The sequence below is a fragment of the Hypomesus nipponensis genome, chromosome 26 (assembly GCF_054491055.1).
Source record: "Hypomesus nipponensis isolate SF chromosome 26, ASM5449105v1, whole genome shotgun sequence".
Classification (NCBI taxonomy): Eukaryota; Metazoa; Chordata; class Actinopteri; order Osmeriformes; family Osmeridae; genus Hypomesus; species Hypomesus nipponensis.
In genome coordinates, this window is record NC_140386.1 from 2,029,585 (window position 1) to 2,055,533 (window position 25,949).

General features: G+C 43.0%; 1 protein-coding gene across 1 annotated transcript in view; it reads right to left on the reverse strand.

Moving 5' to 3' along the window:
* misp (mitotic spindle positioning) overlaps nt 1–25,949 on the reverse strand; it is a 54,551-nt gene that overhangs the window by 20,162 nt on the left and 8,440 nt on the right. Inside the window, exons 2-5 of the mRNA XM_084692405.1 lie at nt 10,555–11,527; nt 10,175–10,281; nt 9,773–9,832; nt 1,198–1,236 (exon numbers count right to left, since the gene is read on the reverse strand). Coding sequence (XP_084548531.1) covers nt 1,198–1,236; nt 9,773–9,832; nt 10,175–10,281; nt 10,555–11,509 — 1,161 coding nt within the window. The 5' untranslated portion in view covers nt 11,510–11,527. The remainder of the gene's footprint in view (nt 1–1,197; nt 1,237–9,772; nt 9,833–10,174; nt 10,282–10,554; nt 11,528–25,949) is intronic.

A 25,949-nucleotide genomic window follows, 5' to 3' on the forward strand; every position in this document is an offset into this window, starting at 1 on the left:
CCTTTTGAAAGAGGGGCCTGAGGAGAAAGTTCCGGTTTGAAGGGCCTGAGGAGAGAGTTCTGGTTTTGAGGGGTCTGAGGAGAGAGCGCTGCAGTTGGACCCTATTGGATGATCTTGTGCAGCTGCTTTGGTCTGAAAATAACCACGCCCCTCTCATTTGCATGTAGGATTGAAAATAAATAGAGCACAGACAAATGTGGCATTAGGAAATAAAAGTACAAATAAATAAATAGATGTGGCATTAGGAAATAAAAGTCCCATGAAATAAATAAATGTATTTTGAAAAACTTATGAAATAAGTAAATGTATCTATTTAAGTAAATGGATTGAGCTTTATATTTATATGATGCTATATTTCCATATTTTTTCCGGGATTATTTCATAGCCATATTAATAAATTAACCTATTTATTAATTAAATTTGGACTCAAACAGCATTTCATAATACTTGTACCATGTTCTGACAATAAATGAAGAACATTACATGTTTTGCCAGTACAACTGGATCTAATCAGACCATTGAATGTTTATGATGTCCCTGTGTGTTTGTTTATACTTTTGACTGGGGACAACGCAATCTTGTCAGCACTATAAAATGTTGATATGTTGGAGTACTATAGACCAACTGCAGTCTAGCCTAGCCCACAACGTGTTTGACATTGTTTCGCCAATAAATTACAATTTTCGGAGTGATTGAAGGGGTAGACAACAAACGCCCTAATGAAATAATCACTGACTAACAACACGGAAATAAATGACAGATTGACGGAAGGCACGTACATTTTAAGACCGTGCCTTTGCTCTGTGCAACAAGCACCATCATTACATGTCAGTAACAATGCCTCTGTCTGTAGACTCATGGGTCAATTTGACCCTAAAGGCGTTGTAAGTAGGGGGAAATGGCTCTGCGCTTCTAGTGTTAATCATGCTTTTTTTGTATTTAGGGACACTTCGCAAAAACGTATTTTTCCTATGTGTCACTAATTAAGTAGAAAAATAAAATAAATACTGTAAGAAACCCTAGCTTTTTTGCATCATTTAGACTGATAATATAAACTACAAAATGTACAGCCAGTGTAATGTATAGATCACTGCTGTGGCAAAATACAAAAGCAGCAGTGGCAAACAATGTATGTCTATACACATGTCTGACATGATGGTGTACAACTTACCAAGGGAGAGAGGAACTTTCGCTTACCTCATTGTTCACATCATCAATGGGCTGAATTCCAGCATACTACAGGAAATAGAGTGAACAGGTTTTAGGGGGTGTCAATTACATGATGCAAAATGAGTGTCTTAGAAACTTACATTAATCTTTGTTATGTCTGTAGTTCACTGCAGGTGAACTATAGACAGTAGTTAGGTTAGGTTGAGGTAGGAGAAGGAGGAAGCATTTAGGAATGGGGATAGAGGCAGATTCAAGGAGTTGAAGAACAGGTTTAGCAAGGCGGTGAGAAAGGCTAAATGACTACTCAGAGAGACCAAAACACCTGTTCACGACTCTGTTTCTGTCTCAGGCAGATCACCAACTACAAGCCCAGAGCCCCCCACACCACTAAAGACTCCTGCCTGGCCAACGACCTGAACGAGTTTTACTGCAGATTTGAAAGACAATTGGACTGCCCATCCATGAGGCCTCCCCCCTATCGAGTAACAACTCTTAATTCAGGAGGGTGAAGTTAACAGACTTTTCAAGAGGCAAGAACCCCCGCAAAGCAGCTGGGCCAGGCTATGTCTCTCCAGCCACCTCAGGGGCGCAACTACCTAGTGTCAGAGGGGTATGCAGCAACAATTTTGGTGCCCCCCAAAAATAAAATAAATATGTGTGCCCGACATTGTTCAACAGAACTTCAAACCATACTGGACATTTAGTTTTGTGTAGTCTAACTAATAGAACTCCTACCTGATGTCATCTCTACTTGATGCCATCGCAGACCTCATGACTCTCTCATTCACTCATTGCCTGTGTTCTTCTCCACCAAGACATATTGTCAAACAAACATTATGTAATAGATTTTCCATATTAGTTTTTCCATATGAATAATATTAAGAAATTAATGTGTTGGTATCAAGTGGCTCCCCCTACACTTCCACCTAATGTTAGACCTACCTGTTGCCCTCCCCTTTCTTTCTTGATCCACCATCCTCACACCTGAATGAAATGAACTCACTGGTAAATATAGCAGCCTAAATTCAATTCTTTAATCAGCTTAGTGATGGCATCAGATAAGACAACTATTATGCAGTAAGGTTGTGCTGCTGTCGAAATTATATTCACATTTGGGAAAAAATAATATAAAATATTATAGTATAAAACAAATATGGAGAGCCACTTAGCAGAGACCTTTTAAGAGACCCTGTGACCCTGTAATTACAGCTTTCATGTTACCCAAGAGATGTAACTATAGCCTGTATGGCTATAGGCTGTAAAGCTGTTGTTTATATTGCATTTAGCTAAAACTTAGTCTCCTGGGTAGAGCTTAAGGGACAGCCATTAGATAACAAGTATACTGGTCAAAGAGCTAGCCAGTGAGTCCGTTTCAGTTTCAGGGTACTCAAGCTGCCTTTTGTTTGACAGTAATTGGGGGCGTTGTATCTGTGCATTAGCATATTTCAGGCGGCTAGCACTGCGGCAGCCTCGCCTGCCAGCCTCGGTGCAGGAAGACTCTGTCGAACAAAGACAGGGAGTCTACCTGCGGGAGTCCTCCGAGGATGGCCGACGGGGTCGGATCACCTCTTCTGATAAGCATCACCCTATTTATATTCTATTCTACCTAGAACATATTCATAGCTAGCAGGTGTTTCCTTAGAATTCCTGTTAATTACACTATCCGTAGACGTAGATGTATCACAAAGTAAACGCGCACAACTTCTAACCTTCACTACCTATCCAGATCTTCTCCACCTGCCCTCTCTCTTTCTTTAGGGCTCTGGAACTGCCAGTCTGCTGTGAACAAGGCAGACTTCATTCCGGCGTTTGCATCCCAGGCTTCTCTTCATGCCCTTGCACTGATAGACATGGATCCGCCCAGAAAACACTGCAACTCAAGCTACTCTCTCCGTCAACCACTCCTTCACTCACTCACCCTGCTCAACTTGGCGGGGTGGTGGGCCAGGTTTGCTTCTTTCCCCACATATTAAATACACATCCACACCACTTTCTATTACTGCCAAATCATTTGAACACCATTATGGGTTCTTTCTTTAAAAAGACACATTGAACAAGACAGTTTACCATATACAGGATCCCCACAAGGGGGTACAGGACTACAAAACATTTCAATTACCCCCTATGGGGTTTACAAGTGAGAGTCCAAGTTTGGCGGGGGTGCAGGGCTTTTGCCGTCCCCGTTGCACTCTCCTCCCAGTCTCCCTCGCCGGTGGAGTCAAGCGACTTGCATCGCGACGGCCCCTGGGAAGGCACCATCCCTTCGCCACTGCTCCCAGGATGCTCTTTGGTGAGGGTGTTCGATCCTCGAGAGGATCCCAATTCCTCGAGTCGTCCGGCCCTCTGTCCGTCCGACCGTCTAGCCCTCCGACGGCCTGGCCCGTCTCTGGGTTGCCAGCAACGTTGAGGCGCTGAAGCTCCCAACGCTCTGAAAAGGGGACAAGTCCTCGCCTGGCGTTGGAGCCGAAGCCCCCAGGCAGGCGATCGCTCCGACCCGCACCCGTCACCGGATCCCAGTACCGGCGATCCGGTATCGACGGGGGAGGGTCAATGGCTGTCCAAGAAGAACAGCCACTCACTTGATCTTAGCCAAAAGGCCGAGAAGCAATCCAGCTTCCACCTCCAAGGAACGCAGGCTGTCGACTTCTTGTCTCTCCTGACTTCCTTCGACCTGACGCTGCTGAGCACACCGGCGACCCACAAGGCAAGCAAACAGCTAGACCTCATCCTGACACGTAACTGTATCACTGACTTAACCTCTGTAACCCCACTGCATATTTCTGATCACTACTTTATCCAATTCTCTGTCTCTCTCCCTCCAACTCCTCCCACCTACTCTCCCCTCGTAACTTTCCGACGCAACCTCCGCTCCCTATCCCCCTCCCATTTCTCCTCTATTGTAACATCTTCCCTCCCTCCCATTGACGAGTTCTCGTCCCACCCCACTAACACTGCCACCGACACCCTGTTAACCACTTTAACTGCATCACTTGACTCTCTTTGTCCCCTGTCAACCAGGCCTGCGCAATCTTCTCCCTCCTGCCCGTAGCTCACGGATGTTATTCGTGAAGAACGGTCCACCCTTCGAGCAGCTTAGAGGAGATGGGGCAAGTCCAAAGACGGTCTGGACCTTGATAAGTGTCACTCCCTCCTTAAATCCTTCTCTTCTCACATAACTTGTGCTAAAACCCTCTACTTTCCTAACAAAATTAACTCTGCTTCAAACCCCCACAAACTTTTCTCTACCTCCTCCACCCTTCTTAACCCACCTCCCCACCCCCTCCCTCCACCCTGACAACAGACGACTTCTCCTCCTTTGAGAAGAAAGTCGCCGACATTAGCAGTCGGTTCCCTAAACCCACCTTTCCTACCCCCTCACCCTTTTCCAACTAAATGTCTAAACTCTTTCTCTCCCCTGTCTGGGGCAGAAATCTCTGACCTCATTCTCTCTCATCGCCCCACCTCCTGTCCCCTTCATCCTGTCCCCTCCCCTCTCTTTCAAACCATCTCCCCCTCCATCATAACTTTTCTGCTCCATGTCCTAAACTCCTCTTACCTCTGGCACCTTCCCCTCTGCCTTCAAACAGGCCAGAGTTACCCCTCTACTCAAAAAACCCTCCCTTAACCCAGCTGTCCTCCAGAACTACAGACCGGTATCACTGTTACCCTTCTTCTCTAAAACAATTGAACGTGCTTTATCTAAGCAACTGTCTAACTTTCTCTCTCAGAACCTACTTGACCCCAACCAATCGGGCTTCAAGACCGGTCACTCCACAGAGACTGCCCTCCTTTCAGTCACCACTGCCCTCCAGTCTGCCAGAGCGGCTTCGAGGTCATCCGTCATCATTCTGCTGGACCTTTCTGCAGCGTTTGATACGGTTAACCACCAGATCCTGCTCTACAGACTTTCTGAGATGGGCATCACTGGCACTGCACTCCAGTGGATCTCATCCTACCTGTCGGGAAGATCCTACCAGGTCTCCTGGGGAAGCAAACTGTCAGACCCTCGCCAGCACTCCACTGGTGTCCCACAGGGCTCCGTCCTAGGACCCCTCCTCTTCTCTCTGTACACCACCTCACTTGGACCAATCATCACCTCCCATGGCTTCTCCTACCACTGCTACTCTGACGACACGCAGCTGTGCCTGTCGTTCCCCCCGACCGATCCAGGGATCTCAGCAAGGATTGAGGCCTGCCTCGCAGACATCTCCGCCTGGATGACCGAGCACCACCTCCAGCTGAACCTCGCCAAAACAGAACTTCTCATCATCCCGGCCAAACCTTCCATCTCCCACGACCTCTCAATTACCCTGGGATCTGCGACAGTGACCCCCTCATCCTCTGCCAGGAACCTTGGCGTTACCATGGATGACGAGCTCTCCCTCACGGCCCACATTGCTGCGGTCTCCCGGTCGTGTAGATTCACCGTCTACAACATCCGGAAGATCAGGAGATACCTGTCTGAGCACTCCACCCAGCTGCTAGTCCAAGCACTTGTCCTCTCCAAGTTGGATTACTGCAACTCCCTGCTCGCCGGTCTCCCAGCATGCACAACCCGCCCTCTTCAGAGGATTCAGAACGCAGCGGGACGCCTGGTCTACAACCTACCCAGACGCTCCCACGTTACTCCGCTCCTCATCTCCCTCCACTGGCTACCCATCACGGCCCGCATCAGATTCAAGACCCTGGTATTGACCTTCCGAGCAGTGAAAGGGACTGCACCCGACTACAAAGTCTCTCCTGCAGCCTTACACCCCCACCCGCCACCTACGGTCTTCTTCAGGCAACCGCCTGGTGGTCCCACCGCTCAAGACCGCCCGGTCCCAACACAGGCTCTTCTCCTGCCTCCAAGTTGGATTACTGCAACTCGCTGCTCGCCGGTCTCCCAGCATGCACAACCCGCCCTCTTCAGAGGATTCAGAACGCAGCGGGACGCCTGGTCTACAACCTACCCAGACGCTCCCACGTTACTCCGCTCCTCATCTCCCTCCACTGGCTACCCATCACGGCCCGCATCAGATTCAAGACCCTGGTATTGACCTTCCGAGCAGTGAAAGGGACTGCACCCGACTACAAAGTCTCTCCTGCAGCCTTACACCCCCACCCGCCACCTACGGTCTTCTTCAGGCAACCGCCTGGTGGTCCCACCGCTCAAGACCGCCCGGTCCCAACACAGGCTCTTCTCCTGCCTGGCCCCCCAGTGGTGGAATCAACTCCCCACCTCCATCAGAGACACAGACTGTCTCTCCATGCTTGTTCCCTCAAGGATCACAATGACTCTCGCTTAGAGACTTGTTGCTCTTGTAGGTTAGTGGCAACTGATTGAATATTCTATTTTAGTTAATCTTATTTTTATTTTTTACTGCTGCTGCTTTTTCTACAGGCACACTTGCACTTAAAGATTCATGTTGTTTAAATTGTAACTCGCTTAACTACATGCTCTTATGGTTCTTCCCTTTGACACTTATTTTTTGGTTGTTCACAATGTGTGCTTCTTGTTTCGGCTACCCGCAATGTTTTGGGGCTTGTTGTTATTTTTGTTGTTATCTTGTTGTTATTATCAGTGACCTATGCACTTTGTAAAGCTCTCTCTTGGAAGTCGCTTTGGATAAAAGCGTCTGCTAAATGAAGACATGTAAATACAAGAGATATTGTGTATGTCCTCATTATGATAAGAATTTCAGTTGATTTGTGCATATATGGTATATTGTTATTTGGAAAGTAAGTTATAGTGCATCTCAGGTGATGCCACGGAGTAATCCAAAAGTAATGTAACTAGTAGTGTAACTACTTACTTTCAGCTGTGAGTAATCTAGTAAAGTAAAGCATTACTAGTAAAAAAGTAACCAGTAATGTGTAATCTATAACTTTTTTTGAGTAACTACCCCAACCCTGGTGGCTGCTCCTGCCAAATCTCTCAGGGAGGGCATCTCTTGCAATGATGTATAAGGAAAAAGTCACCCATGTAATTAGTAAATTAACAGCTAGTTTGGGATGTAAAGGCAACTACTTTAGTATTAAAGAAAAATAAATAAATACATTCTCAGAATAATCTGATTCAGTTGACACAGACATTTCATTTAAGCACAATCATTCATCACAATCAAACAGTGGCACAGGGCTGATAATGTGCAATTACTAAAACATTTAAAATGCTACTATTGGGGAGATACATGAAGAACAATCACATAACTCACCATTTAAATTGTATTATTCCCTTACATCCCGAATTCAAGAAAAGTTAGGATGTTTTTTTAATTTGAATACAATGAAAACTATAAGACTTACAAATCACATGAGCCAATATGTTATTCACAATATAACATAAAAAATGTTTAAACTGAGAAATGTTACACTTTTATCCACTAAATAAGCTCATTTCAAATTTGATGCGTGCTACAGGTCTCAAAAGTTGGCACAGGGGCAACAAATGGCTGAAAAAGAAAGACATTTGGGAAGGATTCAGCTTTGAGAACATCTAGCAACTAATTAAGATAATTGATATCAGGTCTGTCACATGATTAGTTATAAAAGGGATGTCTTGGAAAGACAGTCTCTCAGAAGTAAAGATGGGCAGAGGCTCTCCAATCTTTGAAAGTGTGTAAAAAGATTGTGGAATACTTTAAAAACAATGTTCGTCAACGTCACATTGCAAAGGCTTTGCAAATCTCATCATCTACAATGCATTACATCAAAAGATACAGAGAATCTGTATTGGATGCCCGTGGTCTTCGGGCCCTAAGACGACACTGCATCACTCATCGGCATGATTGTGTCAATGACATTCCTAAATGGGCCCAGGTATACTTTCAGAAACCACTGTCGGTAAACACAATCCGCCATGCCATCTGCAGATGCCAACTAAAGCTCTATAATGCAAAAAGGAAGCCATATGTGAACATGGTCCAGAAGCGCCGTCGTGTCCAGTGGGCCAAGGCTCATTTAAAATAGACAATATTACAAAAATAGCTATTACAACAGCATGGCTTTGTCGTAGAGGAGTCCGGGTGCTGAATTGGCCTGCCTGCAGTCCAGATTTTTCACCTATAGAGAACATTTGGAGCATCATTAAACAAAAATACGTCAAAGTCGACCACAAACACTTCAGCAGCTGGAAACCTATATAAGGCAAGAATGTGACCAAACACCAAAACTCCAGACATTCATAACCTTGATGCCCAGACGTCTTCAAACTGTTTTGAAAAGAAGAGAGGATGTTACACCATGGTAAACATGCCCCCGTCCCAACTATTTTGAGACCTGTAGCAGGAATCAAATTTGAATTGAGCTAATTTTGTGCATAAAATAGACCAATTATTTGTTTGTAAACATTCGGGATGCGCGCCCAATGTGGCTGCCGAAAACCGGGAAAGGATAGCATTTTAAATGGCAAAAGGACCACTTGGATAATACAAATAGTTAGATTTAAAAATACCAAAAAGGTCGAGGAGGACAGCCTTTAAGAGAGAAAGTGATTACCCATTGATCTATCGCATCAGAATTTTGATTTGGGTCACAAAAGTCTTGAAATTTGAGTGAGAATGTCGCCTGGTACAGACCGCATAGTCGAGTGGCAACCATGTCTTCACGTCATGTCACAAAGTTCATAATTTTACAGTTTTACAGTCAATTCTACATCTAAAAAGTCGAGCAGGGCAGCTTTCATGAGATATGGGAATTCTGCTTTTAGCCAGCTGGTCCGATTATTTTTCTGATTTGTTTAAATTGGCAATCTGAGTGAGACTGCATCACCGTTACGCTGTTTTGATGTTAGCCTCAGTCAGACTCGCTCACTGGCAGTGTGCACAATGTTGTATTTCACTCCATACTACACCAGAAACGTCAGGGAGGACAGCCTAATGTAGATACAAGCCTGATGAAGATAGCCAGCATTGCGGATTTATTTGACCGAGCCCGTTTCATTAGTCATTTGCCTGAGAAAGCGACCTCCGTCAGCCAGGCTAGATTTGCCCGATCACTTGGTCAGGCTATTTAAGGGTATTGGGGTCAAGTGACTTTTGCGCATAGACTAGTGAAACGTAAATGTATTTGTCCAAAGGCCAAGAGTCTCAAAAAGTTAATATCAAGCCCTGCAATGCAGTGGCCAGAGACATATGATGACCTGATCAACACTCCAAGTGTAATAGACCGGGGAGAAGTTTGTCTTTTGCAACCGACATGCGCAGTTGAGCCTGCTTGACAGTTGTGTGACGTTGGGTGATAATTGGTCTATTGTAAACCTTCTCTGTTTAAACATGTGTTATGTTATCTATGTTCTATTGTGAATACAATATTGGCTCATGTGATTTGAAAGTCATTTTGTTTTAATTTCATTCAAATATAAAAAACGTCCCAACTTTTCCGGAATTCGGTTTGTATATTAAAATGCTGCTCGTCTATCTTTTCAAATTGAAACCAGGCATGTTCCTGACTAGTTCCCTCTCCATGGAAAGCATTACTAGTAGTTACTAGTAGCTGTAGCAGTGATCATGCACAAGGTATGCGCAGGGATCGCTGGGACAGCTTGGTAATGGTGATTCAACATGACTACTGTCACCTCAGCGCAGATTAACTAATCTCAAAATAACAAATGATGCTTTACCACGTATGACGAAAGCATATTAGTGCAAGCCCACACGGAATCCATGCAATGCCTGCAGTTCTGGGATACAGAAGAAGAAAAAAAAGTAATACGAAAGTGTACAAAAGGGACAGGTGAGGTACTCCCACAGAACACGATTTGACGCTGATTAGACTATGAAACATCCAGAGGCTGGACAAACTGTTTACAATAGTGACAATTAGCAGTGTCACCCATTGTGGTAAGATGTCATGGAAAAATTCCATCCCTTTCACCCTTAGGTGGTGCATCGCCCAATTGCCCTAGAGAGCAAACCAACCCTGGCCAAGGGGCTGTTAAAGTGTTGGCCATACTCTTCTGTGCGGGCGCATCACCCATCTTTACCCCCGCACTTGTAGACATCAGAGGAAGAACCCTGCTCACCACAGGCAAAGTAGGATGTTGGGAGCTCCACGGTTGGGCAGTCACAATACAAAAGCAGGATGGTCGGGCAGTTGGATGATCGCAGGGGTAAAAGCTCTTGGTTTTATCTGAAAAGAAAATGAATTAATACCATTATACCAGTTACTTTGCAATGCAGCTATTAAATGCAGACTGTTCCCTGACTCAGGAAACCAAAATACTGTAGACGTTTGCATGACTGGTCTTTGATATCTACTATTTCTATATGCAGTATTAGTACATCGCATTGAATAAAAGCAACTGCTAAATAAATAAAATCTAAATGTAATGTATAAAGGTCATTGCTACAGAAAAAGGATTCTCTAACAGTGTTAAAACATTTCAAGATTGTTTTGACTCACCGAATATTGACACTAAAGTGGTTGGGGAGTAATATTTACTGACTGTCATCTTGTTTGTCTGCTTTACTAGAAATGAAGGACTTTCATGGTGAATGGGTTCTTCCTGTTTGTCTGGTGTGGAACTCTTATGTGTGTAAAACTCTGTCTCTTTAGGATTAAGAACATTTTTTGTATCTGAGCTGTTGCTCCTTTGTCTGACCTTAACCCCAAAACGTTCTTTCGTTGTGTGGTAAATTGAAAGATTTTTCTCCTCTGCTGTGTCAAAATGTTGTGCTTGGGTTAGGGTCTGCTTAGGGGCTTGGGTATATATTATTTGCTGTCTGAGCTGCTTCTCATCATGCTTGTTCACATTTTGGACACCATTATCATTCACTTGGTAACGGGAATCTCCATTGTTTTCGTCAAACAGACTCTGTGGCTTCCTGCCACTGGAGTAGGTCTGCAGTTTAAAACTGTCTTTGTTCTTCAAGGTGACCAACTTAGTTTTTCGCTCCTGAGAAACCATCCAGTTTTTGTTCAGCTCTGCCTCTGGGCTGGAAGGGTCTTCCACAAATGAGTAGAAGCCACAGTGGGAACCTTTGTTGCTGGTAAGACTTCGATGGCTACTGGGACTGCTTGGATGCCAATCATTATTTGCATTGTCCACTTCATCTAATACTGCCTCCTGTTTAGCCTGAACCATTGCATCATGCGGCACTTCCTTCCTCTGAGACGAAACAATATCTAAAGACTGGGTGCAGGTGAAGGAAAGGATATCATGGCTTAAAGTAGTCGAGTTGCTGCTCTCGCTGTAACTACAGCTTTGGTCTCTTCTGAGGAGGTCATTAGCAGTGCAACTGCGCATGGGGCATGCATCTGTGGGTTCCAGCCTCTGGGACAGGGGCTGGATCATCCATCTTTTGGGCTTGCTTTCCATGGATGCGTGGTGATTGATTTCCTGAGTACACTTTTGCATGCTAATGACAGCTATTGTCTGTTATCAAAAACAAAGAAAAGACACAAAATCTCATTGTTAAAAATGTATAATATTATGGGTTTTTCTTTATAATGTTGAAAGTGTTGAGTGGTGCCTTGCAGGTTCATAGGAAAACATTATTAATGTATTACTTCTTGGGGTATCTGCTAACCAGTGTTGGGGTAGTAACTCAAACAAAGTAATAGATAACACATTACTTATTTTTTTTAAGTAATGCTTTACTTTACTAGATTACTCACTGCTGAAAGTAACTAGTTACATTACTTACTCCGTAACATCACCTGAGATGCACTTGCCAAATAACATTATATGTACCATACAGTTCTTTGCAAAATTATTGACCCCCATGGCATTTTTCCTATTTTGTTGTCTTACAACCTGTAATTAAAATGGATTTTTATTTGGATTTCATGTAATGGACATACACAAAATAGTTCAAATGGGTGAAGTGAAAAAAATTACTTGTTTCAAAAAAATATGTAACATATAAGTGGTTCGTGCATATGTATTCACCCCCTTTGCTATTAAGCCTCAAAATAAGATCTGGTGCAAACAATTACCTTCAGAAGTCACTTTATTAGTTAAATAAAGTCCACCTGTGTGCAATCCAAGTGTCACCTGTTCTGAAAGGCCCCAGAGTCTAACACCACTAAGCAAGGGGTGCCACTAAGCAAAGGGCACCATGAAGACCAAGAAGCTCTCCAAACAGGTCAGGGACAATGTTGTAGAGAAGTACAGATCAGGGTTGGGTAAAAAAAAAATCAAAAGCTTTGAACATCCCACGGAGCACCATTAAAGCCATTATTAAAAAGGGTTAGAAAGAATATGGCACCGCAACAAACCTGGCAAGAGAGGGCCGCCCACCAAAACTCATGGACCAAGCAAGGAGGGCATTAATCAGAGAGGCAACAAAGAGACCAAAGTTAACCCTGAAGGAGCTGCAAAACTCCACTGCGGAGATTGGAGTATTTGTCCATAGGACCACTTTAAGCCGTACACTCCACTGAGCTGTGTTTTACGGAAGAGTGGCCAGAAAAAAGCCATTGCTTAAAGAAAAAAAAAAGCTAACACGTTTGGTGTTCGCCAAAAGGCATGTGGGAGACTCCCCAAAATATGGAAGAAGGTACTCTAGTCAGCAAGACTAAAATTGAGCTTTTTGGCCATCAAGGAAAACGCTATGTCGGGCGCAAACCCAACACCGCTCATCACCCTGAGAACACCATCCCCACAGTGAAGCACAGTGGTGGCAGCATCATGCTGTGTGGATGTTTTTCACTGGGAGGGACTGGGAAACTGGTCAAAATTGAAGGAATTATGGACAGCACTAAATACAGGGAAATTCTTCAGGGAAACCTGTTTCAGTCTTCCAGAGATTTGAGACTGGGACAGAGGTTCAAGCAGGACAATGACCTGAGCATACTGCTAAAGCAACACTCGAGTGGTTTAAGAGGAAATATTTAAATGTCTTGGAATGGCCTCGTCAAAGCCCAGACCTCAATCCAATTGAGAAACTGTGGTATGACTTAAAGATTGCTGTACACAAGCGGAGCCCATCCAACTTGAAGGAGCTGGAGCAGTTTTGCCTTGAAGAATGGGCAAAAATCCCAGTGGCTAGATGTGCCAAGCTTATAGATACATACCCCAAGAGACTTGCAGCTGTAATTCCTGCAAAAGGTGGCTCTACAAAGTATTGACTTTGGGGGGTGGGGGGGGGGGGTGGATAGTTATGAACACTCAGGTTTTCTGATTTTTTGTCCGGCAGGAGGAAACCTATTGTTTTTGTTAGTATTCCTATTATTAGGGTTCTTCCGGTAGGAGGAAACATATTGTTTTTGTTAGTATTCTTATTAATATTTTTTCTCTGTTAAAAATTAATATCTTCTCCGCTAAATGGCTCAATAGCTCAAAAAGTCTCAATAACCCATAAGGTCCGTCATGATAGATTTTGCTGTACTGTCCAAATTTGGTACAACCTTCAAAACCCTTCTCCTCATGAACCATAGATACAATCGACTTGAAATTTGTTACAGAAGTGTAGAATACATGTTTTTATAAAGGGTCAAATTGAATAAGAAATGCAATACAAAATGGCTGAAAGGGGTGTATTTATGTAAATGTCCACATTGCCTCAATATCTTTGTGTCAATAAATCAAATATCATTTTGACTGTTGTTCAAGACGACATCACTCTGAAGTACCAATAACAATTTCACTTTGGTATGTCAATATATGGAATCGAACCCATGTGTTGAGTGATTTTGCATGGCCGGGTCTCCAGCAGGTCAACACATTTGGATTCCAGTTCAAGTAATGCCACTGCATTTTGTAGGGCTGATTTGTCAGCCCCTTTGTCACTGGTCACCCAGACACTCGTCTGGGACAGTCGTTGATTTACATGAATGCTAAAATGACAATCACACCTTAATGACCCACCTCTGGAGAAGTGATCTCAACAGTGGATTATATCCCTGAGAATCTAAGCAAAAGTGAATTGTGGTTTCCAAGCCAGGGACAAACACCAAGCGTCTCTGGCTTTTTGATTCACCACCTACAATTTCACAGTCAAAACTGTAGTTTATGTCAAGTGTAGATGTAAAAGGCTTAATTTTTCACAACTGACATGGATCCTTTCTTCACTTTTACAGGTCTGGAGGGTCATGCAGGAGTTAGACAGCGTCATAGCCGTCCATATGGACGTCCATATACTGACGGCGATGGCTGCTGATGGATGGACGGGCGGCAATGCTGTTCAGAGTGCCGTCCCTGATTAGCAGGGACGTCCAGCGATAGAAGGAGCATAGATCATGGACGATGATGGATTAGCAGGGACGTCCAGCGATAGACGTCTATCGCTAGAGGGAGCATAGTAGGATGGACGGCAATGCTGTTCAGAGTGCCGTCCCTGATTAGCATGGACGGCGCTAGCACTTGAATGGTTGAGAAGGACGGCTATGTTTAGCAGGCTGTTGAGCTAAACCAGAACTGCCAAAGGCTACCATAGCATGTAGCTAGCTACAGCAACTTTGGATGACTCAATAACCTTTATCATGTTATTTTGTATGAATTGCATGTAAGTGTAGGCTATATATTTACGCCTTTATTTTTTTTACATACAAAATTAGGCCAATCAACAATAAAATCTCATGACAATCTAGACTTGAAAAACAGTAGGTCTATATTATGGTTAGGGTTTGCCTAGATATAGGCTACGTATATTTTTATTACTTAGTGAATTTACTTTTTTTTTTTTGATTTAAACATTGTGTTATGACCCTTTCATATACATTGCCCTTTAGGTATTTTAAGCCATCAGTTATATTTTTTTAAAAGTGTTTTATGGGTGGATTTGGAGCCACCAGTCAGTCGCTCCAATTTTGCTCACAAACCACAAGAGCAGAGACAAATGCAATACCATGCTATGCGACAAGTAAAGTTTTGAAAATATGTATTTAGTCTTGTAGCACCAGCAAATGTTGTTTTTGACTATGGATCCGGCGACATGTTATCTTACACGGTAAAGTTAGCATTGAGTCAGAAGGTCTACTGTTATTAAAACATCATAAATTGACATGGCTGTTCAATTATGATAGTGCAGCATTCGAAGTGTAAGGCCTTAATATCTCGTAGCATTGGACAAAAACTCATAGAACTGGTAACTCGCGGAGCTCATAACCATCTCCGTTTATTTTCTTTCTCCACACTTCTCCACTCCATCGCTCTCTCCCCACGTCATCAACATGCCACCGGCCTTATCAACAACATAATTGACCAATTTTCACCATACGTCACACGACTGTCAAGCTGGCTCAATTGCGAATGTTGTTTGCAAAAGAAGAACTTCTCCCTGGTTTAATACACTTGGAGGGTCGATCAGGTCATCATATATCCCTGTCCACTGGATTACAGGGCTTGACATTAACTTTTTGAGGCAGTTGTCCTTTGGACAAGTACATTTACATTTCACTTGTCAACTCACAAAAGTCACTTGACCCCGATACCTTTAAATAGTCTGACCAAGTGATCGGGCAAAACCTAGCCTGGCTAACGAAGGTCGCTTTCTCAGGCAAATGACAAATGAAACAGGCTCGGTTAAAAAAAGTGAGCGACGAGTCTGACTGAGGCTAACGTTAAAACAGTGTAACGGGGACGCAGTCTCACTCAGATTGCCAGTTAAAACAAATCAGAAAAATAATCGGACCAGTTGGCTAAAAGCAGATTTCCCATATCTCTTGAAAGTTGCCCTGCTTGACTTTTAAGATGTAGAATTGACTGTAAAACTGTAAAATTATGAACTGTGACATGACGTAAAGACATGGTTGCCGCTCGACTATGCGGTCTGTACCGGGTGAAATTCTCACTCAAATTTCATGACTTTTGTGACCCAAATCAAAATTCTGATGCGACAGATCAATGGGGAATCACTTTCTCTATTAAAGGCTGTCCTCTTAGACTTTTTTGGTCTTTTTAAATCTAACTATTTGTATGATCCGTGTGGTCCTTTTGCCGTGCTATCCTTTCCCGGTTTTCTGCCACCACTTTGCGCACGCATCCCGAATGTTTACAAACAAAATATTGGTCTATAACCAGTGTTGGGAAAGTTCACTTTCTACATGAACTAGTTCAGTTCATAGTTCATAATTGAAAATGTTGAACTAAGTTCACAGCTCCAATATGTTGCGAGCTATAATTTTGAATTATTTCCACAGCCCATATAGAACCACAAACAGAAATTATTTTATTAGTTTAATGCTGAAACTATGTCAGATTTCATCTTCATATCCAATTTTTAATCCTTATCCAACATTCGCATGGAAGGGACAGCCTTCCCTCATTTGTTCTGTCTGCAATACCCCTCTCGGCCTCTACACAACTTCGGCGCTCTCACACTTGCCAGGCATTGACAGTGGAAGAAAGAATACGCAGCGATTGACTGGCTGGTATTGCCCTGCTTGACTTTTAAGATGTAGAATTGACTGTAAAACTGTAAAATTATGAACTGTGACATGACGTAAAGACATGGTTGCCGCTCGACTATGCGGTCTGTACCGGGTGAAATTCTCACTCAAATTTCATGACTTTTGTGACCCAAATCAAAATTCTGATGCGACAGATCAATGGGGAATCACTTTCTCTATTAAAGGCTGTCCTCTTAGACTTTTTTGGTCTTTTTAAATCTAACTATTTGTATGATCCGTGTGGTCCTTTTGCCGTGCTATCCTTTCCCGGTTTTCTGCCACCACTTTGCGCACGCATCCCGAATGTTTACAAACAAAATATTGGTCTATAACCAGTGTTGGGAAAGTTCACTTTCTACATGAACTAGTTCAGTTCATAGTTCATAATTGAAAATGTTGAACTAAGTTCACAGCTCCAATATGTTGCGAGCTATAATTTTGAATTATTTCCACAGCCCATATAGAACCACAAACAAAAATTATTTTATTAGTTTAATGCTGAAACTATGTCAGATTTCATCTTCATATCCAATTTTTAATCCTTATCCAACATTCGCATGGAAGGGACAGCCTTCCCTCATTTGTTCTGTCTGCAATACCCCTCTCGGCCTCTACACAACTTCGGCGCTCTCACACTTGCCAGGCATTGACAGTGGAAGAAAGAATACGCAGCGATTGACTGGTTGGGCAATCCTGGAAACAGGACAGTTAACGGTGTGTTTTTTGCATGGAAGTCTCTAGAAATCTGGCACCTTATTGAACAAAATTAAAAAGAGTGAATGTGCTGTTCACAGACACTTTATCGTTCACAGTATCGTACATCGGGCAGTAATACAGTACGTTCAGTTTGCGTTCACCAAAATTATGAACGAGAATCATGAACTTTCGTTCAATGTTAATTAAAATATAAATCATTAAATAATAATAAATAATTAAAATATATGTCGCCTATATCTAGGCTAACCCTAAATATATTGTTTTTCAAATCTATATTGTCATGAGATTTTATTGTTGACTGGCCTACTTTTGTATGTAAAAAAAAATAAAAAAGGCGTAAATATATATCCTACAGCTAATGCAATTTATACAAAATAACGTGACAAAAGTTATTGAGTCATCCAAAGTTGCTGTAGCTAGCTACATTCTATGGTAGCCTTCGACAGTTCTGGTTTAGCTCAACAGCCTGCTAAACATGGCCGTCCTTCTCAACCATTCAAGTGCTAGCGCCGTCCATGTTAATCAGGAACGGCACTCTGAACAGCATCATCGTCCATAATCTATGCTCCCCCTAGCAACAGACGTCCCTGCTAATCAGGGACGGCACTCTGAACAGCATCGCCGTCCATCCATGCAAAGATCAGCAGCCATCGCCATCAGTCTATGGATGTCCATAGGACGGCTATGACGCTCTCAGGGATTTAGCTGGCTCTCGGGTCATGCAGAGGCCTAACAGAATTCAACAGAGGATGCTTAGAGAAAAACAGATCCCTTGCTGGACTACCTCCCGATGGCTGGACAGCTTCTCTTCAGCCCTGACCCCAGGACAGCTTTATCCAGCTGGCTTGCCCTGACTGTCTGCCTGCAGGTCCTGCTTGCCCCTGCCTGCTAGCCCTCCAGAGACAGACAGTCACCCCACAGACACAGTAGTTCTGCAGACTTTTTTTTGAGGACATTGACGAAAAAGGACAAACCAGCATTTTTTTACTTTGATGAAAGTCTAAATATTTAATCCTTTCCATGTCCCAGCATGCCAAGCTGCTGACTTTTAGTGTCTTAAGTGATGAAACCAGTTCAAGTGATAGACCTTTGACCTGAATCCATTGATTATTCATCTGAATAAAAACCACTCAAGAGAAGGACTGCTTCTTGGATGATTTGTGCTCCACATCAGTTCATCTCACACATTTGGCTTTGTTTTCATGGGATTCATGGAATTGCTAGTTTCTGCTCTACCATTGTGTAATAAAAAATATAATTTAAGACAGCAATTACATTTGTGTTATCCTTTCGCATTACACGCATTTAATCAATGTTCTTAAACTCAACCGATTGTTGTCATTTTACAATACTGTTCATATTGAACAGACATCAGTGTTTGGGAAGATTACTGTATATTTCCAACAATACAATATAATGTTGGTTACAACAGCCATGCGAGGGATTTCAGTTGTTGTTTTTGTTCAGTTAGATGTTTGTAATATTACTGTTTGTTAGTTAATATGATCTTGTTGGTCACCCTGAGTGTGCATGTTGTGTAGTTTAATGGGAATAGAGAGTCAGCCACTGTAAATTCAAATGCCATACTTGCATGCAGATTAACGTGGGCTGTGCCCTAGTCTAGTTGTCAAATAGACTGTTCTTGATTGTGGATTGACTGAGGTCATGGAAAGAGATCTGCTCAGGTAGAGTCAATATATGCCGTTTTCAAGCCATCTCTGAGAAATTCTGTAAGCAGTGTTGCAGTCCATATTAGTAGTATGAGGTAATTTTTGCGGCCGCTACAGCATTTCTGCTTTGGTGTGACTTGCGCTAGGAGAGAGGGAAACAGCATGGGTGGGGATAGTGTGCGGGCAGATGTGTTTTTATATCAAATGAAATGGAATGAGAAATGCAATACAAAATGTCTGAAAGGGGTGTATTTATGTAAATGTCCACATTGCCTCAATATCTTTATGTCAATAAATCAAATATCATTTTGACAGTTTTTTCAAACCTTATTGGCTTCCAGGGGACATCATTCTGTTGTACCTTGCACAATTTCACCTTGAAATGTAAACTGTTTCTTTCCTTTGTCCCAAAGCTGACCAAAGCTATACTCTGCCCTTTCTATTCATAAAATCTCAACAGTTGGTGTGTAGCAGAGAGGATAAAGAGACTGACTTGTAATCTTATGCTCATGAGTGAAATCCCCATTCAGCCTATTGTAGTTGGCCAAACATGAAGTAGTTTTGCTCTCTTGTTGTCCAACTCTCGTTCTACAATGTACATTTTTATAATATTTTCCCATCTTGCAAAGGAACCCGCATCGCTGCTTGCAGCTATATTTTCTTGTTTGTTTCACAATAAAAAATATTTTGCATCTTCAAAGTGGTAGGCATGTTGTGTAAATCAAATGATACAAACCCCCCAAAAATCCATTTTTATTCCAGGTTAAAAGGCAACAAAATAGGAAAAATGCTAAGGGGGGTCAATACTTTTGCAAGGCACTGTATATATGCCCAAATCAACTAAAATTCTTATTATAATGAGGACATACACAAGATCTCTCCCTTATGCTTTTTAATACCACAAATCTGACAAAAAGGTTGTGAACATCAACCTAAAAGTTGTCAATCATAACAAGGCTACAGTACTGGCCAGGGGCGCCGCCAGAAATTTGGGCCCATGAAAAAGGAAAAATATATATTTTTTGATATTTCTATTAGTTTTTCAATTTTTTGGGGCCCCCTGTCAGTCAGGGGCCCTTGGGATCATCCTAACTTTTCCCCCCTATACGGCGGCCCTGGTACTGGCATTAAGCAAAATGTCTCAAAATAAAAATTATGCTTAAAACTTTAAATGGCAACATTTCCTCTACTATGTATGCTGCTACAAGCCTGTTTATCTCTGCTTAGGTAACCTATTCCGGCACCTGAGCGCATAGAGAGGCGTCCATCACCAGATAGCTAAACACTTTTATCTTGACTAAAGTAGCTCTAGGTAGCTCCAATGATGAGGAAGCGTAAAGTCCGTTGTGAACGTGAACTTGTACGTCCGTTTATGAAAGTACAGCGTTTTCTTAAATCATTTCTAAAAGTGTGAAAAAAACTAAGCTTTCCCAAGGCAGATCAAGCCAGACAAATAGAAAGAATATTACCGAGCTTGCTTTACTGAGAAATGGTTGCTAAGGGTTACCAACAACAATGAGACTTTAAACAGCCAATGGGAACACAAACATCCAAATACGAGAACACTCAAATAGAATGAATGCATGTTACATTACATAACCTGCTGTTGAAAGTCAAGTTGTGGCTGCTTGGCTATGGAGGACCAAACCTGTTAAATGAACAGAATAAATAAATGTCCACATCCATGCATTTAGACAGAAATAAATGTATTAATTAATGCACAATTGTCAATCAATATTTACTTATAATTTACATGTATTTGTGTCTTTATTTGTGTATTTATTTATGTATTCATTCATATATTCATTAATTGATTCATACATTCCCGTATTTCTTCATCTCAATATGTTAATGAGATGTGTAAATGAGATTTATTTCTGTCTAAATGCATGGATGTGGACATTTATGTATTCATGTATTCGTAAATATGGCAGGTTTGGTCCTCCATACTTGGCTGGTGTCGGCAACAATGGCAACGGCAACCTTTTATCAGCGTCAGTGTCACTTAGGGTCCGGGGACCTTTAGCTACTAGTCTTGAGTTAGCATGTTGCCGTTGAAGATGCTTTGACAGATAAGAGGTCGTGTTTGCGGCGGTGGAGAGGTGTTTTTGGCCTGGGCACATTACCAAATGTACATTGTACAGTTATGTTTTTGTCCTTTCGCGCAACTAATACGAAGTAATATGCATACCTCCATCCCAGTTGCTATTTCTTTAAGATTGCAAGGGAAGCTCGGCTTCCCCTAAAATGTCAAAAAATGAATGGTCAAATATTTACTATTGTGTTAACATTTTAATGTTAAGAATCAACTACATATAGAAGCAGGTCGATTGACTCGATTTCTTTCTCATACTTACCCATAGCGTCACAATGCATTTCCCTTTTGAAGCCCAGCGTCCATGGACTTCAATGGGGCTGCTTTGAACAGTTTTTTTAAAGGTGACATGACATGCTGTTTTTGGATGCTTTTATATAGGCCTTACTTGTCCCCTAATACTGTATCTGAAGTCTCTTTCCCGAAATTCAGCCATGGTGCAGAATTATAGCCACTACAAGTAGTCCCACAATCAGCTTTCCTCAGAACGCGCTGTTTCTGTGTCTGTAGCTTTAAATGCTAATGAGGAGGAGAGAGGCGGCAACATGCGCTAATGTTTACAGGATGTATCGCAATGGCTTGTTGCCCTCGTTGCTGTAAAATGCCTCGAATTTAGCCATTCTCATCTGATCACCCTGGTTTGCAGAGGTGCACACTCAGTCATTTTAATGTGGAGAAAGGCGGATATCGCGAGCCATAACACCAACAGCAGAACGGTTATCCAAATAACAAAGAAGTGTACAACACTCGCGTTACAGCGTTTGTATTCACACACACACTTGATGCCATTTATCTTTATGTTAGCAACAGTAACTCAGCTGTTAGCTGCAGAGCTTATGTTAAAGCCACATTCTAAGGGTAGCAAGCTAGGTAACCATATACAGTAAAGCAACAAAATGATATAGCGTTAGTTAACTTACTTGTCCAAGGTTTGTAGCTTGACCAAGGAGATTTAGTAATGATCCAGAATTTAATTTCAGCAAGGCCAGCTTTGAGTTGGCTAAAGTTGAGGAAATGTTTGGCGCAGACATACAACACTTTGGGAAGTTGTGTCGGCGCATTTCCAGCGAAAATACAATTAAGATACAGGTTGTGCAGAGGCTCGGATGAAGGAACAAAAAAAAAAAAAAGATGTGTGCTTGCATTTGTATATCCAAGCACTGAGCAACTGTTATGCTCCGTTGCTCGCCATGATGTCTCTCCAGGAAAAACCGATATCGCACTCGCCCTTGCACGGTGGTAGCTCAGTTTCTCATGGGCGGGCTAGATGATCTGGTCGGGCAAAGCAGAGAGAGGGGAGGTAACCTTCCCCCTATCTACGTCACTAGGGGGAGATTTTCAAACAGCGCAATTGAGCCTTCATTTTGTCAAAGGCGGAGAAGAACACGCAGGGCTTGGTTTACACTTATCGAAAATTCTAGCCACTGGGGGACCAAAGGCAGGCTAGGGGAACTCATATTAATGTTAAATAACCTCATAAAATGAAGTTTTCATGTCATGTCACCTTTAAGTACTTCGAAACTATACGGTCATTGGATAAATGCTGCGATTATGTCCCGCCCACAGACGCTTGGCGTCTCTGGGAGTGAATGGAGGAGTGGGCTGGCCTGGATGTTGGGCTTCTGCGTGATGATTGGAGGGTGAATTGAGAGACTGCATATCCTTTTGATTGACAGCGATTTTGTACCATAAAAAGTCACTGAAGCTATTCGAACTCAGTCCCATCGCGGATTTTGCAAGTGTAGTTGAGAGACAAACTGCTGCAACTTATTTCTTGGTATTTTGCTTGGCCAAATTGCTAGCCAATTTTCTATGGGGTTCCATTTGTGCCAAAAAAGTGGATGCTTTTGTATAATACGTCTGGTTATCTTGGCTATTGTTTTGCTCTCAGTCGTTTACTTTGCAGAGTTGCGTTTACAACAGGGCCGGATCCAGGGGGGCTGGGGGGGGGGGCTGGGGTGGGCTACGCCCCCCCAGAGCCCCCCTAGCTCCTTCTGACTTCAGCCAAAAAGGTCTGGTTGATAATGGGCAATGTAGGTTACAGCTCCGCCTCCACGTTTACTGATAAAAGTGAAATCAACCTCAAATTTCTTGCCACTTGCTTGTTCTCAAAGTTATTGTATATCAGTCTTTAGTGGAGGGCTTTTGACAAATAGTAATGTGTAGCATTGGTGTTTAATGTTAAACCCTGGAATTTCATACTTCTGTTTCAGTTTTAATCTTTATTTGTTTTCATAGAAGATAGCCTACACGGGTTAGTAAGACGTTAACAATACAATAGCCTTTTTGCTTGGTTAGCCATCGATAGTTCTTTGCAGGCATTTTTGTACAAAGACAGAACTTTTATCATACATCTATTTCTGATAATCTACTACTGCCCCTGCGACAAGGTATATTAAACTCATACTCCAGAGCAGGCAGAGCGTGCTGGTTCTAGTGGAAGCACTTCCCTGTCTCTAGGTACCAACGTTACCGCTGCTGTGGGTGAAGGCGAGCATGGTTTGAATGACAGCAATCCAATGCAGCCTGTTCTGCAAACGTACCCCATGCGCATTTTCAGCAAAGGTCCTAGGGCATCGCTCTCAAACGGTTAGAGTACTCAGCCAAGATAGATGCATGTTTCTGCTTCCCCTGTCGACAATTTGGAGCCAGAAATGATAAAGACATCACCTTCACTAGACAAGGTTTTACCAATTGGAAAACGGCTATGTTCATTTTACATAAAGCTCAAAAACCTACACCTTTTACCTTTTTTACATTTACCTATATCTTCAACACCTCCCTGGATACATGCCATGTGCCAGCCTGTCTCAAGTCCTCCACCATCATCCCTGTGCCCAAAAAGCCCAGGCCAGCTGGACATAATGACTACAGACCCGTCGCCCTGACCTCTGTGGTAATGAAGTCTTTTGAGCGCCTGGTGCTGGCACACCTCAAAGCCATCACAGACCCTCTACTGGACCCCCTGCAGTTTGCCTACAGAGCCAACAGGTCTGTGGACGATGCAGTTAATATGGCCCTCCACTTCACCCTACAGCACCTGGACTCCCCAGCATCCTACGCCAGGATCCTGTTTGTGGACTTCAGCTCTGCCTTTAATACCATCATCCTCGCTCTGCTTCAAGACAAGCTCTCCCAGCTGAACGTGCCAGATTCCACCTGCAGGTGGATCACAGACTTCCTGTCTGACAGGAAGCAGTGCGTTAAGCTGGGAACACAAGGGCTGCGTCCTTTCTCCTCTGCTCTTCTCCCTGTACACCAACAGCTGCACCTCCAGTCATCCGTGTGTGAAACTCCTGAAGTTTGCGGACGACACCACCCTCATAGGGCTCATCTCTGGTGGAGATGAGTCTGATTATAGGTGGGAAGCAGACAACCTGGTGACCTGGTGCAGCCAGAACAACCTAAAGCTCAATACTCTGAAGACAGTGGAGATGGTTGTGGACTTCAGGAAGAACACAGCCCCACTCACCCCCATCACCCTGTGTGATTCCCCAGTCAACACTGTGGAGTCCTTCCGCTTCCTGGGCACTTTCCTCTCCCAGGACCTCAATTGGGAACTGAACATTAGCTCCCTCACCAAGAAAGCACAACAGAGGATGTACTTCCTGCGGCAGCTGAAGAAATTCAACCTGCCAAAGACAATGATGGTGCACTTCTACACAGCCATCATTGAGTCCATCCTCACCTCCTTCATCACCGTCTGGTACGCTGCTGCCACTGCCAAGGACAAGAGCAGGCTGCAGCGTATCATCCGCACTGCAGAGAAGGTGATTGGCTGCAATCTGCCTTCCCTCGAGGGCCTGCACACCTCGAGGTCCCTGAGGCGAGCGAGGAAGATTGAGGCCGACTCCTCCCACCCTGGACACTCCCTGTTTTCAGCTACTCCCCTCCGGCAGAAGGCTGCGGTCCATCAAGACCAAAACCCCACGCCACAAGAACAGTTTCTTCCCATCCGCTGTTGGCCACTTTAACAAGGCCAAGGACTCACACTGAATTGAAATCACATTCTGCACAATGACACCCTGCACATTGCAATTTGCACTATCTGTATTTTTTGGTATTTTTAGGTTAAATTGTAAATTATTGCTACTTATATTTTTATTTTTTATTCCCCTTAGTATTAGCTAGACCCCCCTAAGAATTAGCTAGACTTTGCTCCTTTTGTATAAGTAGTCCACATATTTAAGTTTCAATATTCCTATATGTTTAATGTATGCACCTCCCTGCCAAAGTAAATTCCTTGTTTGTGCGAACACTCATGGCGAATAAAATCCCTTCTGATTCTGATCATGTTATATCCATTAATATACGTTGGTTTTGTAGGTTGAACATATAAACACAGGCCACATTTCCACACTGATGTTAAATTGAAGGGAGTGTGAATTTTGTGGCATTTTGTTTGAATATAAAGTTGACAGTAACCTATGTTAAGTCTGCATTATGGAAGATTTCTGTTACCAAAATAACTATTAAGCTTTCTTTGCCTGGCGAGAACAACGACGGAGCTAGGTGTTCAGCAGCCTGGCAGCCAGCCCAACTTAGCCCCGCCAAAAAAAAATTGGGTTGGGAAGTTGGGTCTGGGGAAGCTCGGTTGGGGAAAAACTATGTACAGGAGCTGTTCGGACCAATGAAATTGCCAGGGCAGGCTTTATACGATGATGGACAGATGATCAACAGTAACGTAATCAACCACGTCACCAAAGAGCGCTTGGACTGAATTTGTTTTCAACAAACAACATATTACGTTGCTCTGATTGGTTGTAGGTCTATACAATTGAGCAAAGAGGCATTTGTTTTAAGAGTTCGGTTGAAACACGCCCCATAGTCACAGCCCAACGGAGAGTTATCAGACTCATATTCTGACTAGAATGTTCTAGGCTAGGTGTTCAGGTTAACAGTTTATTTAATCCGATACAATGCGTTGGAAATCATACTGAAATCACGAAGAAAAACAACAACATATGTGATGAGTTCCATCA